Below are 13759 nucleotides of genomic sequence, written 5' to 3' on the forward strand. Positions count from 1 at the left end.
AAGATTGCAAACAACATTAAATACAAGGACCAAATGTGATTTTGGGTGAAGAAGAACACACTGACCAAAAATGTAGTTTACCCTTTTATTTGCCCTTTAGTTCATCTATGGTTAATATAACCCTAATCAATCATCGAGAAAATGTATAGAAGAATTTGCCTCAAATTTTGATCCATCCATACCTTGAGTAATATATTTCTTAAGAAATAAATATGATATCCCTATTTCTGTCAGAACTTCTCAAAGCTTCAAATACATAATACAATAAATAATTTTAACATTTGATTAGAACGAGGATGATGGTGATGTCCAGACTGGATATGACATACACTTACGACGAGAATGTACAATTACAACAAATGATGAGAATCAGGGTCAAAACTGTTCCACCAAATAAATTGGAAATTACCGAGTCTAGAATCATAGATACTTGGCTAACCAAGGTGGCTCCTTGCTGTCCTTCAGTGCAAATGCTACATCGTCACTGAAACGTAGCCCATACAAAATCAAATGAAATCACAAATGGTCCAAACTTTTCTGATAGTAATGCAGCAACATGGAAGGGGGTGAATGATCAAACCAAAAGTTCAAAGTAGCTTTCTGTTTTTTGGGTTAAGGAGAATTCTATTAGAAATCAGCAGCTGCAGTTTTGGGAGAGAGGGATGAACCTATTGTGGTCATGGTATACCACAATAAGTTTATTATATGCAAAATGCTCTCTTTGACCTATAAATCGACAACTGGTATGATATAACTAGTAAGATATGCAAATGGCGGACAACCAAGTCTAAACAGATGCTGCAAGGACTTGACACTTGAAAGGGAACAAACCTTGGAAAATTGAGCTGTAACTTCTGCAACCTATGCTTTGCTCCTGATTCACATAAGATTATTCTGCATTCACCCAGCTTACAACTGCCAAAACAGTAAAACCAAGAAACTATATTGATTTAGAACACTGTTGGTTTTACGGTAGGAAATCACAACTAAAGTAGGGGAAGAGTTAAGAAAGAAGAGAAGGGGAAGAGTAGAGAAGGGTCAAAACTCAAAAGCCAAACACAGTGCAGGCTTTCAGGGCCACAACACCCCCATTTAACAAGACAAAAATAATGAACAGAAAAGATCAACAAATTATATTTCTCCATATGTATATAGAAGTTAAATATTATTATAACGTATGTACCCAATTTTTAATAGGGCGTCATGTCCAGGAAATGCTTCTCCGTTGCTTGTACAGAGACAGGAGATTGTCATTGCCAACTGCAATCCAAAATATAACTTCAATGAAAACACTATTACACACAACTGATTCTTAAACCTCCAGTACTAGAAGTAAACAGTGCAGGCATCAAGGAGACTGGTAAACCAAAATCAAAATACTCTGGTTTCTACTTGAGATGCACTATTGTGAGAGAGAATCATATTTTATTGGTCATTATGTCAATTGTCAAAGTTTTCTGCCTAAAAAATATCACCTTCTGTGTTAAATACTAAAATTTAAATACAAAGAATTCTGAATGCACCGGATAAAAAAGTAAATACACATATCATTCAGGGAAGCTTGAGAAGTTCACCTTTTCGAAAGTAGTTTCACCCATTCCTGTTTTATAGAGTTCATGCACCATAGCAGTCAAATAGATTTTGCTCAGTTTTGAACAAGTTTTCATCACCTGAAAAGGAAAAAGAAAGGGAAGATTCAACATTAATATATCTGTCAAAAAGGTTACAATTCTTTTCCATCTTCCAGATGCAACATAAATAATCAAAACTTCATTTCACCCAAACAGAACTGGAAATGACTGGAGCTAAAAACTTAATAAAGTAGTATTGAGTTAAATTCACAAATTCACAAAAAAAAAAAAAAAAATGAGAGAGAGAGAGAGAGAGAGACTTAAAACCAGCACCAGTAATTTAGTTTTTAATGATTTATGATAATTTTGGTCCTCTAAGCATTTTTTCACAAGCTAGGTTTCTTACAAGAGTGGCAGCTATATAAAGATTTAGAAAATGCCAACTGCCACAATTTTCGCAGTGCAGGAGGATCAATTCTTAAAAGCTACCATTTTCATCTTTTTTAGGCACCATTAAAAATGTGTGGCCATCTAGACCTCAGTATCTCATGTTAGGATAGCATATTATGTAATAGTCACTGTGTTATAAAGTAATTCAAGAGCATTGGTTCCCTCTTCTAAGAAATAACTTAACATAATAATAACTGAAGTTTCAATTCTCAACAACAGACAAATAAGTATTTATTATCATAATAAGATATAATTTGACTCACTTGAATATGAGGTGCCTGGAACATTTCTTGTATGGCTGCTTCAACCTCTGCCATACCAACAAGTGTTTCTCCTACAAAGTGGATACATATAAATCCAGTAAGTTACAAGAACTGAGGCTTCAGGAACATGAAACAACAATTCAAAACAAAAGAAGCACATAATTTTGAAGCTACATGAGATGTTGGTATTTTATCATACCAATGCAGCAACTTAGTAATAATTCAAAACTTTGGGTTACAAGAAAGAAGAAAAGTTAATCATTCTAATTCTTTGCTTTAAAGAAGAGTTTTCATTTTGTAAAGCAATGAGAAAGCTATTGATTTAACTGAACAGGCAGGTAGAAGGAATTCAAGTACAAATTGCGGAGTATATTGATGGAAAAAAATTACAAGTGTCAAACGGATCAGAGAAGATAGGTATTAGGTATAATAGATTACTGTTCCTGTGTAGCTTGAAATATCTATGGGGTATTAGGTATCAAAATTTAAATATTTGTAGACGAGGAATAATAAGCACTTACTTGACTTGTATTTAGTTCTATCTGGTGATAAAACAAAAAATGGTGGAGATTTTCAGATAAAACGCTGCTTCATTAAAAAGGAAAATAAAAAACGAAGGAGAACCACAAAACAAACAAAAAAACAAAAGATGCTACATTTGGTATTCAAAGTAGATCTTCCATGAAACTAGCTCTAATTATTTGACAGCTGATCTTTTTTCCAATGAAAGGCAAAGTTAAATAGGAGCATAAAATTAAACAAATTTACAGAAAGTGGATATACAAATTTTAGTTTAAAGCTTACTTTGGGAGAATTCATTCTGAATGTAAATTTCAATATGACAAAACTGAAATGAAAACAACTGAAAATACAACTCCTGTAAACTAAACTACAACGAACTTGCTGTAAAATAACACATCAAAACAAATCAATCTTGAGACCGTGATGTAATAACAATGGGATTGGACATCAAAACGAAGTGTCAATATTCTGAGGAAGTTCCAATATGGGGATGGTGGAGGGGAGAGGCATGGCCAGAATTTCCTTCAAAAAGGGCTGGTATATTTCTAGAACCAAATAATTCAAACTTCAATGCACCACCGAACATCAAATATCACATGACTTTTTATCTAAAAATGACACAATTCAAGACCTCCAATACAACTAATTCAGATTTCTAACTCTTGTGCATAAATAGTTTACATATCTTCCAGTTCCCAGTTTCTAGTAATCAATGGAAGAGGCAATCTTCAAATAGAAAGATAATACTTGCAATAAGTAGTCTTTACTACCTCACTATGAAGTGATGATCATAGAAGTTTAAATAATCATACATTATCTCATGTTTTTTTTTTTTTTTCTTATGCGGTCAGGCGAAACGGGAAACCAAGATTTAGTCCATCCTTAGGACAAAATGAAGGCAATCAATCAGAAGAAATATCTAAGATATCGAGTTCGAAGGTGCCAAATATGATTGAACAGCAAGGTGCACAGTTCATTTTTTGGCCAATTGCAAGACTGGTAGGAGAAGGCTTGGGGAAAAGAATGCTTAAACTGCATCAGTGTAGAAATAATAGAGTTGAGGACAACAGCAGAACGCTTCCTTTCACTTCTAAAAAACCACCAAAAATAAGCAGCATAACAAGGTTTCTCCACAATAACAAAGAGACATTGTCCTTTCCAAGCAGAAGCAGCCCAATAAATAAAAGAAGGCCAAAAAATATTCAACCATGGGACCCCACACTTACCACTTGCTTCCAAAGATGATCACTGAACAGACACCCACTGTTGCATGAGCATTCTTAATATGATTAACAGATATTTCTGTCTACTATATAATTCCAGCACTTATTACTTGCCAAACATGGTGATACAAATTTAAACGGTCGTCCAAATCAAGTTTCCTAAAATTAAAGGGGTTGTGGCCTCATTCTTTTCTTTACAGCATTTTGTGAAGAAGTCAGTCTGGTAAATCAATGGTTGAAGTTTGTATACCTTCAGAAGCATTATTGGGAGCTGAGGTTAGTTTCTTTAATTGATAATCCATGATTTCTGCTGCACGCCTGCATATCTCCAATGCACGACGGGCATCTCCTGAAATAGCTGCCACCTGAATATATGTTCAAATAATAGAAAAGACTGAGCGTCCAGTGTGAGCATCCACTATGGCCAACCAATAAATAGGAAACAAAAATTGAAATTCATGATGAAAGAGATAAGATACAACTAACCTTTCTTGAAGCAAATTCTACAGCTTGTTTTTCAAATGCATTAATTCCTTTAAGGCGACTCGAGATGATTTCTTGAAGCTGCTGGTAATTATAGGGGCCAAAGCGAAGCCTTTGGATTCCCATACGACTTGAAATACACGGAAGCAACTTCTCTGGAAGATCCATGGTATTTGCTATGCCTGAATATATTTATCAAAGGAATTAATGTTGAAGCCATCAACAATCTCATCGCCCTCATCATTGTTTCTACTAGAACCGTTTTAATTTTTTCCTTTTCCCTTTTTTATGTATTCGAGTATCCCTTAATCTCATAAAAGAAACATCATTGTCTACTGAAGGAATGCAATCATCATTCAATAAGGAAAGGAGACCTACTAAAGATAAGAGTATACCTATTACAACTAATTTTGAGTGTGATTTAGTAGGCCAGTCAAGAATGTTGTATAGAACCTGAAACGAAGAGGGCACTACAAGTATGTAACTATGTATAATTAACAAATATTCATAGTAAAACTTGGAATAATTATAAAAATACATGACTGGAATAGTTGTTAACAAATATTCACATCACAAAATGTACAAGGTACCAACTGATAGGAGAAAAATGGTTACCGACTGGTTTCTAGTCACAAGAAGATCAAGTTCATCAATAAGAAGAATACAAGGCTTGTCATCCTCTTTGCCAATTTTCTTTCCATCAGAAAATCGCTCATTTAGCAAGTGAAGAGCCTTTTTCCAACCAACTCTGTACCCACTTAATGCTTCATATATAACCTGTGCAAACACAAGGTGTATTACAGGGCAAAAAAGGCATGCCATCATGGTAAGCATAGAGCATTAAATTAAATATAATTTTACCCGGTAGATATTCTCTGGTGATGCCAACTTAAGACCATTTATCTCCACAAAACAGTAGGGTCTTATACTTCCTGCATCAACTTCAGACCTTAGATTCCTCATTACTGTCAATACACTCATTGTCTGCAGTTACACAAAGATACTGGTATAAGTAAATTTCAGTTCATGCATGAAAAGCACATAAATGAAATATATAGGCCCTCTGAATTACCATAGCTCCTGTTAATAAAAAGAAAAATCAACAGATTTTACCTTGCCAGTTCCAGGAACACCATGAATGTACAGACAACGTCCCAGACAATTATCATCAGAGATGGCACCTTTGATAAATGCAGTTATCTCCAACATTTCTCTACATAAAAGCAGGTCTACTTGATTAAAATGTTAAAATAACGCACATCAAAGAAAAATTTTAGTGCACTGATTCTCACATACTTATCCCTGCAAGGTAAAGACTTTGGCAATGATGACAACAGAAGTGTTGCCTTTGCTCTCTCAAGAGCAGTCTGTTTGTGGCATCTTACATACTCTGGGATTTTCTTCATTCCTATCTTTTGAAGTCCAAAAAACCGCCCCTTCTGTGAATTCTGTACATACATAATTGACTACTTTAATTTTGGACAGAAAACAAGCTAAAGCCACAAATATGAGATAGAAAGTAGTGTCCATACTGCAGCCAACTCATGAGCTCGAGATGGTTTAGCTTGTATATTTTTGACACTCTCCTCTTCGTAGTCCATGTCTTCTTCTGCATCAAAGTCTGAGTCTCTGCAAAGTTTCCAGTCTTCATCACTTTCAGCTTCATCATCATCCTACCAAATGGTTAAAACCCCATAAATTTTGGCTGAATTTTTACTCCACTTGGAATTTTGCATAATTTCCAAATGCTGCTTTTGATTTTCATGTAATATTGCTTACCTCTTCGCCATCATCAATATCAGCAAGGCGCTTGAAACTGTGCCAATGAATATCATATTCATATTCACATAAAAAAATATCATCCCCTTCATTCGCTTTGGCATATTCCTTAGGGTTCATGACAAAACAATGTCGAAGAACAGATTCCATCTGTAAAAATATAAATCAGCACAGTTATGATCTTAAGGATGAAAAGTTCAACCTCTTTTCAACATAATATCTGATTCATAATTGAGTGAATATTAAGCAACAAAACAAGATTTCAAAAGTATTTAATTATAGCTAGATATGTACAAAGCAAGACCCTATTAGCCCATACCTAAAATTTTGAAAAAGTCCTGAAGCTCATCCAAACCAAACCTAAAGAATATAGAGAATAACAGGATCACTTGAAACAAACAAGAAACAAACAAGAAACAAAGGGTGGGGAAAAAGAAAAAAAAAAAAAAAAAAAGAATTCCTTCCAAACTGTATTACATTTAAAGTGTCCATCAAGACTGCTGGTTTTTCTTTCTTTTTTCTTTTTTCTTTTTTCTTTTCATTTTCTAGGCACTGCTCATGAATTTTGAAATGTACTTTGATAGGTTGAATACCCTAGTCTATTGCCATCAAGGCTCAATAGTTTATAGAGTGCTCACGTGGTGAATGCTTGAAATGATTGGCAGAAACCACATGAACTTACTGTTAAAAATTTCACTTACTCTGCTGGAATCAAGTCCAGAAAAAGGTAAATTCGTGATGTGTCAGTCAAAACCAAAGTACAGAGAGTAAAGTTTTGGTGTAAAAGGAGTAATCATATGTGTATATATATATATATGTGTGTATATATATCTGCAATATGATAATAAGCATTTCCCTAGAGGCTGGTAGGCCTTGCAATTAGCTCAATATTAGTAGGCACAAAAAGCATCCAAGTGAGAAGACCCTAACACAGAAGCCAGTTTAGCAAATAGTTAACAGTCAAAGAAATTCATTTCTCATATCAAGTTGTTAAATTGCAATCATTCATTAGATTTTGGGACTTCTATAAAAATGCAGCAACAGCACAATCATCCAACTTTCCAATGTCATTGTAAGCTCTCAATACAAGAATGCAAATCACTGCACACTAGCCTTTCCCTTCCAACTTTGGCATGCTCTTCCAGCTTTCAATACCTTTTGAAGCTACCTAACTATAGGAATGAAAAATACTGATATACCAGCCTTTCTATTCCAAGGAAATCTAACTTCTCACAAACCAAATCATGTCCACACCATACAATTGATCCTTCCTCTAAGCTCCTCATCATGTACCGTATTAGAATTTATAAGTTACGTGTTAAAGTAGAGACATCATTGCTTGCTATATGTGATAGAGATTGGACTTCATCCATTTTGATGTTTATCACTTTCATGTCTATCCATTTTTATGATCTTGATGTATTTTCATTTATGTTTATCCTGGTATTCATCTAGGCATTTTCTTAGTGTTTATCTTAATTCAAAACTATTTATATGATTGTCTTGCCCTGATTTTCTACTTCCGCGTCCTCCCTTTCGAGTTCTCTTCTCCTTTTTTTCTCTATAGCTCTCTACTGGTTCTAAATCAATATGCTCCTCATATTCTCTCCTATAAATTTTTTGCAACTTCATCAGCATGATCCTATAAACTGAATCAACATGTTAAATCCTTAGTCAGGGAAGACCAATGCCAACTTTCTTCAAAAGAAAAATGAAAGTTTTCACAATTTTACACTAATTCCAACTAATTTAAGGTACATGAGAGCTAGTGAAACCTCCAATTGTCACTAATAGAACTGATGGACTCGCCTGCCAATGAAAATGGTCAGAATTGCACAACCTGGGGCAATTTGAAATGCAGGCTTTTCCATGCCATGGTCATTGAGGACAAAAAATTTACTAAACTTAGAAAAATTGGTTAGTTAGGAAGATGCTATGGAGTATGAGGCAGAGAATGATGCTTTAAAGAGAAATGGCATGTATACCCTTTCCTCATGCAGACTCAACTCCATTGAACTAAGAATTAATCCTAATTCGTCAGGGTTGGCTATATCGCATGAACAATTATACATATTTTTGTTAATTTATTTTTGCTTTGTTTTTTACCCTTATGCTAAACATATCCCATGAATATTTATTTTCTTTTTGCTTAGTTGCTCTTTTTGACAATTCTAATAATTCATTACTAACAGAAAACAAAAACAAAAAACAAAAAAACCAAAGCATAAAACAAGTAGGATGTCACCATTTCTATCATGTGGGTCTGACAAAAGTATTCTTTCTTGCAGGACAATCACTGCGTCCCATCATTCACATATTTATTCAAACATAAAGAACCTTTCTGTGACATGAAACAATCATAGTTATAATCAATTCTTCAATCAGTAAATGAACAATTAAGGTTATATATCATTTATCACCTCAATGTCAGCGAAATCATTTGTGCGATAAATCTCTCTCCTCAAATTATGTGCTTGTCTTCCAACTGCAGTCTCTTCCGGGATTGTATACCAACGTACTCGACACCAATAGCTACCATCTACTTCTTTCCATATACTGCATACCTCCAAAAACAAAAATTATCAAAATCCAAATACATTATAACCAAAACAACAGACGCATGCATCATTTCCCAATTAAATCAAGATAGACATCCACCTTTCAATGTGGGCAGCCCATAAATCACTTGAGAGAAGCTTCTCCCTCAATGTTCTAATCAGTTTCTTCCCTTTTGGAGGTATCGGAAGCTGGACCTCTTTACCCAATTTGCGAGCCTCACAAAAACTGCAAATCCAATCTCCTTCAGGAACCTCTTTCAATGGAGGTTTCAAGCATTTCAAATGAAACCCACCTAAACAATCATCACACTCAATCATCACAGCCTTCCCAGACTTAAAGCATACCCTGCATTCCTCCACTTCAACAACTTCATCATCAGAGCTTGCATCCTCTCTCCTCTTCACATATACATCATCCCCAACCCCAAACTCACCCCCATCATACACAACCTTCTTGTAGAAAACCTTTCTCTTCGATAATGCTCCACTCTTGTTCTTCTTCTCCAAATTCACATTTTTCGAAGCTCTAGCTCGTGTAACAACCATGTTCTCATGGCCTCTCTTCCTCTTCTTCGTCTCTGATTGCTCCGGTGACACAGGAGAGAATGCAAATTCAACCTCAGTCAATTTCTCCTCCTCGTTATGCTTCAACTTCTCACCATTGTCAGCAGATTTTGGGGTTTTTGGAATTTCCCTGATCTTTTCCTTCCTGCGTGTTTTGGTAGAATCATTTTGCAATTCTTTGACATTAGCCAAATCTTCGAAGAGTTTCCGAGAAGTGATGGAATCAAACTGTAGTGAGGCTCTGCGTGCTGATCGGCGAGGGGTCAGGCTTTGTTGAGTTGGAGGAGTGAGAGAAGGCAATGGTTTGTGTTTTTTGGCCGAATCAGTTTGCAATTCTTTGACGTCACTGATCAAGCCTTGAGGTGTCGCGTCATTCAACCTCTTCTTTTCCGGATCTTCAAAAAGTTTCTGAGGAGTGGCGGAATCAAACTGTAGCAAGGCTTGGCGTATGGATCGGCGAGGGGTCAGTGTTTGTGGAGTTGGAGGAACAAGAGAAGGCAAGGGTTTGGGGTTGAAACGGGATTGTTGCTTGGATCTTTTAGTTGATTGCAGTTCTCTCTCTGGAGTTTCCGCCATGATTGTACAGAAAAAAAATGGAGCCCTTTCTAACAGTCTTTACAAGGGATATTGCGCTGAGTTAAAAAGACCTGCACTGAAATAAGTCAGACTTTTTTTTGGCCAAAACCATGGGTTTTAACTATAATAAGCATCTATTGTATAAATGTTGCAGCAAATTAACCATTTGATATGTGATGAAGATAAGTTACAACATTCATTTATAACGGAGTGTTCAGCATAATGCACAACATAACCAACAAAATAATAAACAAGCAGAATCGCCATTACCCCAAAAGCGCAAGAGCCTCGAAGCCACAGGTGTCGTCCGATGAAGCCCTATCCAACGGCTCGAATTCGTCGGAGAAAGAGCCGATCAACGACGAGGAGGAGCTTGAAGCCGTGGCTCGCTCCGCCGACGACTCCAACGAGGCCGCCGCCGACAACTTTCCGGGCTCCGATGACGACGTGCCGGCCACGGAGAACGGCGATGATTTGGAGGAAGCGGATGAAGCTAATCTGAGTAACGCTGAAATTGGAAAACGTGAAAAGGCCAGGCTTAGAGACATGAAACAGTTGAAGAAACCAAAAAAAAAAAAGGGGATCCAACATTTCCCCAAATTTAACAAACAAAAAAAAACAAACGAGCAGAACAACCATTATCCCAAAATTAAAAAACGAAACTGTATTAAGGAAAAAAAAAATTGCCATAGATCACAGCAGTAGGAAAAGAACGAAAGGATTAGGCCCCATACCCCCAAAGCAAGCAAAATCACAGTATCACCAAAATAAATAAACACAAATTTGTGGGTAAAGTAAAATCAATCATAGTACATACTGCAATCTTAGTTAGCATCTTAATCTAGCTATTTGAGTGGCCTCAATTGATTTAGGGATTAAGCTTCTCAACTTTCAGTTGTGATGAAAATTGAAGACAATGGAGGCAGATTTCGTCACTGAATAGAAAATGGAAGAAGAGCTGAGAAAGAGTTAGAGAGAGAGAGTTCCAGTCCTTTAGGCCCTGTTTGGTATCCAATTCAAAAAAAATATTCAAAAACATGGATCCATTTTTAAAATGTGAAATTTTAATCCAGTTTTTAAAATTTGGAAACTTGTTTGGTATGGAACTTAAAAATTGTCTTTAAATTTTAAAATTTTTGAAAACCTGTTTGGTTGATATTTTTTAAAATATATATTTTTTTTCAATATATTTGTATAAGGATTTAGACTTAGAGTTTGAACTCAAGACTCAATACACAACCCTCGAGACCTAATATCCGAAAACCAAGGCCCAGGATCTTGGACCCGAGACCCGAGACCCAGGACTTGAGATTCTATACACAAGGTCCGTAACCAAAGACCGATAACAAAATTTCATAGCACAAATTCAAGAATAATTCAAAATAATACAAAGTTTACTTCAAATTAACACAAATTCAAGAATCATTCAAACATCCAAGATAACAAAATAATAAACGTGAGTGATGTTCACGTAGATTTGTAATTACGAGCAACTCTTCAAGTGAATCCTCTAAATCAGTGGATGAATTACTTTCAGAACTTGAATCATCAGTGTCAATCTCAGTTAGGTTCATCACTTCACCCTATAAACACACACAAATAAGCTAGTTATATAGAAACATGTGTTGTGGCAAAAAAAAAAAAAAAAACAATATATAAACATGTGTTAAAAAAAAAAGTTTGATAACAAACATAATTATAATTTAGATAATAATGACCAAATCAATTGCCAAACAATTAATTTAGATAATTAATGTTGTCAAGCTGCTCAAGATACAAACATATCAGCTTGACAACCATATCATCATCTAGTAGTATATTGCTTGGCTTCAAATCACAATGGACAATAGGCATTGAATAACCATGGTGGAGGTATTCCAATGCCAATGCAACATCAGTCATTATGCTCAACCTTTGTAGGATATTCAAAGAACAGTTTTCAGAATACAACCAATGACTCTCTAGCTCCTAATGCAACCTTTACATAGATTCATGACACATCCACACCAACAAAATGGCAACAATAATGGAGAGACCATGCACATATCAGATAGAATGCAGCACACAACCAAATAAGCATATAATGAAAGTACATCAATCTCAAGTGCAAACACAGTGCAAGGTAATTTATGCATACCTTAATGTAGAATGCCCAAACCTCTTCAGTTGCAAAAGACAAACATGACTGGCTCAATTGGAGAAAGATTGTTGATGTAATTAATTACTGAGGAGTCCTGCAGATTGACAAGCAGTAATTCTCATTGCATAATGGTCTTGAAAACATAATAAATTTTAACTCATTGAGAAAAATCACAAAGGGGTTTATAAATAAGCAAACTAATAACTTACAATTGTGTGTGTTTTCAATTTAAAATTAGTAGCTTATAATTCTCAATTATAAGCTACTGTGAAAAGACACGGAAAACTATTCTCTGTATATACAACCTACAGGGCACGACCTCTTTTGTTGGTTCTTCCTCTCTTCTTGCTTATTGCTTTTTGTGTGTTTACTATGGTGCACCAAAAGATAGCAATAGAGCATCCCACCAAACAAATCATGAAAAGGGCATAAAAGCAAACAGAATGAGTCTGCATTAAAGCTCATCAGAACAATAAACAACTAATTAAGGACTAAGATGATAAACTGAAGAGAGGCCTAAGAACATATACTAAAGCAAACTCATTATCACAAAGAATTTAGCAAATGACAATAAAATATGGGAAAAAACACGAAGAGAGGCCTAAGAACATAAACTGAAGCAAACCCAGATTGTCAAATTCAAGCCCCCGTGAAACCCAAAACAACCAAATAAATTGAACCTGAAACTATACAAAAAACCCATATAAACCAAATAAATTGAACCTGAAATTAAATAAATTATTAAAAACCCAGTAATTCATTGTCTCAAGAAACCTAAATCAGAAAATTAAAACCAAAATCAATAAACAAAAGAAAACCCAATCTCTGGGTGAAAATCTATTTACCTTGATATTGGAATTGGAAGAGACTGCAACCATACAGAAGGAGGTAACCAAACGATTTTGATTTTCTTAGCAACCAAACATCGATGTTTGAGGCTGGAGAGAGCGATTGGGTTGATGCCGGAGACGGTAGGTCGAGGGGAGAGAGAACGGGTCGAGGCAGAGGTTACTTGAGAAAAAAATGGAAAAAACGATGTTTAGTCATTTTTATAAAATGCCCGGTTTTTGAATTTTTTTTAAATATTCATTTTTCAAAATTGGCTACCAAACGCATTTTCTAAACTTAAAAATGATTGTGGGATTTTAAAAACAAAAAACTGGTTTTAAATAGATTACCAAACGGAGACTTAGGGTTTTGTCCGTTGATCCAAAGTGAGGGCGGGAAAATGAAAAGAAACGAATGAAGTTTCTCTTTTTTTTTTTTTTTTTTAATTAGGGGGCCAACAGGCCCACGAACGAAAGAAACACCACCCAAACAAAAAAAAATTTACATTTGCCATCTAAACTTTGCACCGTATAATAATGTGACACCAATGTCACATTTTCTATTAAATTAGACAATTTTTTCTCCAAATTTTCTATTTTATCCTTATATAAATTTTAAAAACTTCCATTTTCCTCACTAATTTTATTTAATAAAAATATTTATTTATTACTTAACTAACTAAAAGATTTTAAAAAATAAAAAATAAATAAACAAACAAACCACCCAATACCCCTTCCCCCACCCAACTGCACCTCACCACCATCCAATCGTCCTCTCTGATCACCACCATCACCTCCTCTTT

At 35.2% G+C, this 13759-nt stretch overlaps 1 protein-coding gene and 1 non-coding gene across 11 annotated transcripts; both read right to left on the bottom strand.

Annotated features, from left to right (window-relative positions):
* Positions 1-165: 165 nt before the first annotated feature.
* LOC147299619 (origin of replication complex subunit 1A-like) lies at positions 166-13157 on the bottom strand. Of its 10 annotated transcripts, XM_086229125.1 has the most exons (22): positions 12975-13157; positions 12755-12815; positions 12339-12499; positions 12127-12223; positions 11477-11572; positions 10260-10497; positions 8950-10060; positions 8712-8847; positions 6292-6441; positions 6045-6185; positions 5809-5960; positions 5626-5725; positions 5374-5496; positions 5128-5289; positions 4908-4965; positions 4516-4694; positions 4280-4394; positions 2285-2355; positions 1575-1670; positions 1184-1260; positions 832-915; positions 166-484 (listed from the first exon to the last, which is right to left on the bottom strand). In XM_086229125.1, the coding sequence occupies exons 7-22, from the start codon at positions 9987-9989 to the stop codon at positions 421-423; spliced, it is 2748 nt and encodes a 915-aa protein (XP_086085251.1). In that variant the 5' UTR covers positions 9990-10060; positions 10260-10497; positions 11477-11572; positions 12127-12223; positions 12339-12499; positions 12755-12815; positions 12975-13157; the 3' UTR covers positions 166-420. The 10 variants fall into 10 exon arrangements, with proteins under 10 accessions (XP_086085251.1, XP_086085250.1, XP_086085249.1 ...); XM_086229124.1 differs by lacking the exon at positions 12755-12815 and having other exon boundaries at positions 12449-12499; XM_086229123.1 differs by lacking the exon at positions 12755-12815 and having other exon boundaries at positions 11521-11572.
* LOC147299620 (small nucleolar RNA snoR28) lies at positions 6307-6384 on the bottom strand. Its single transcript, XR_015120151.1, has one exon. It is a non-coding gene; the product is annotated as a small nucleolar RNA snoR28 (small nucleolar RNA).
* Positions 13158-13759: the final 602 nt, after the last annotated feature.

Source organism: Dryas octopetala, chromosome 1, assembly GCF_963921425.1.
Source record: "Dryas octopetala chromosome 1, drDryOcto1.1, whole genome shotgun sequence".
Taxonomy (NCBI): domain Eukaryota; kingdom Viridiplantae; phylum Streptophyta; class Magnoliopsida; order Rosales; family Rosaceae; genus Dryas; species Dryas octopetala.

Coding starts and splice junctions, on each gene's coding strand:
- LOC147299619 (XM_086229130.1), bottom strand. CDS start 9,989: ATGGCGGAAACTCCAGAGAGAGAACTGCAATCAACTAAAAGATCCAAG. Junction 4,966..5,127: donor TTGTGACTAGAAACCAGTCG/GTAACCATTTTT, acceptor TCTTCGTTTCAG/GTTCTATACAACATTCTTGA. Junction 4,395..4,515: donor TAGAATTTGCTTCAAGAAAG/GTTAGTTGTATC, acceptor ACATATATTCAG/GTGGCAGCTATTTCAGGAGA.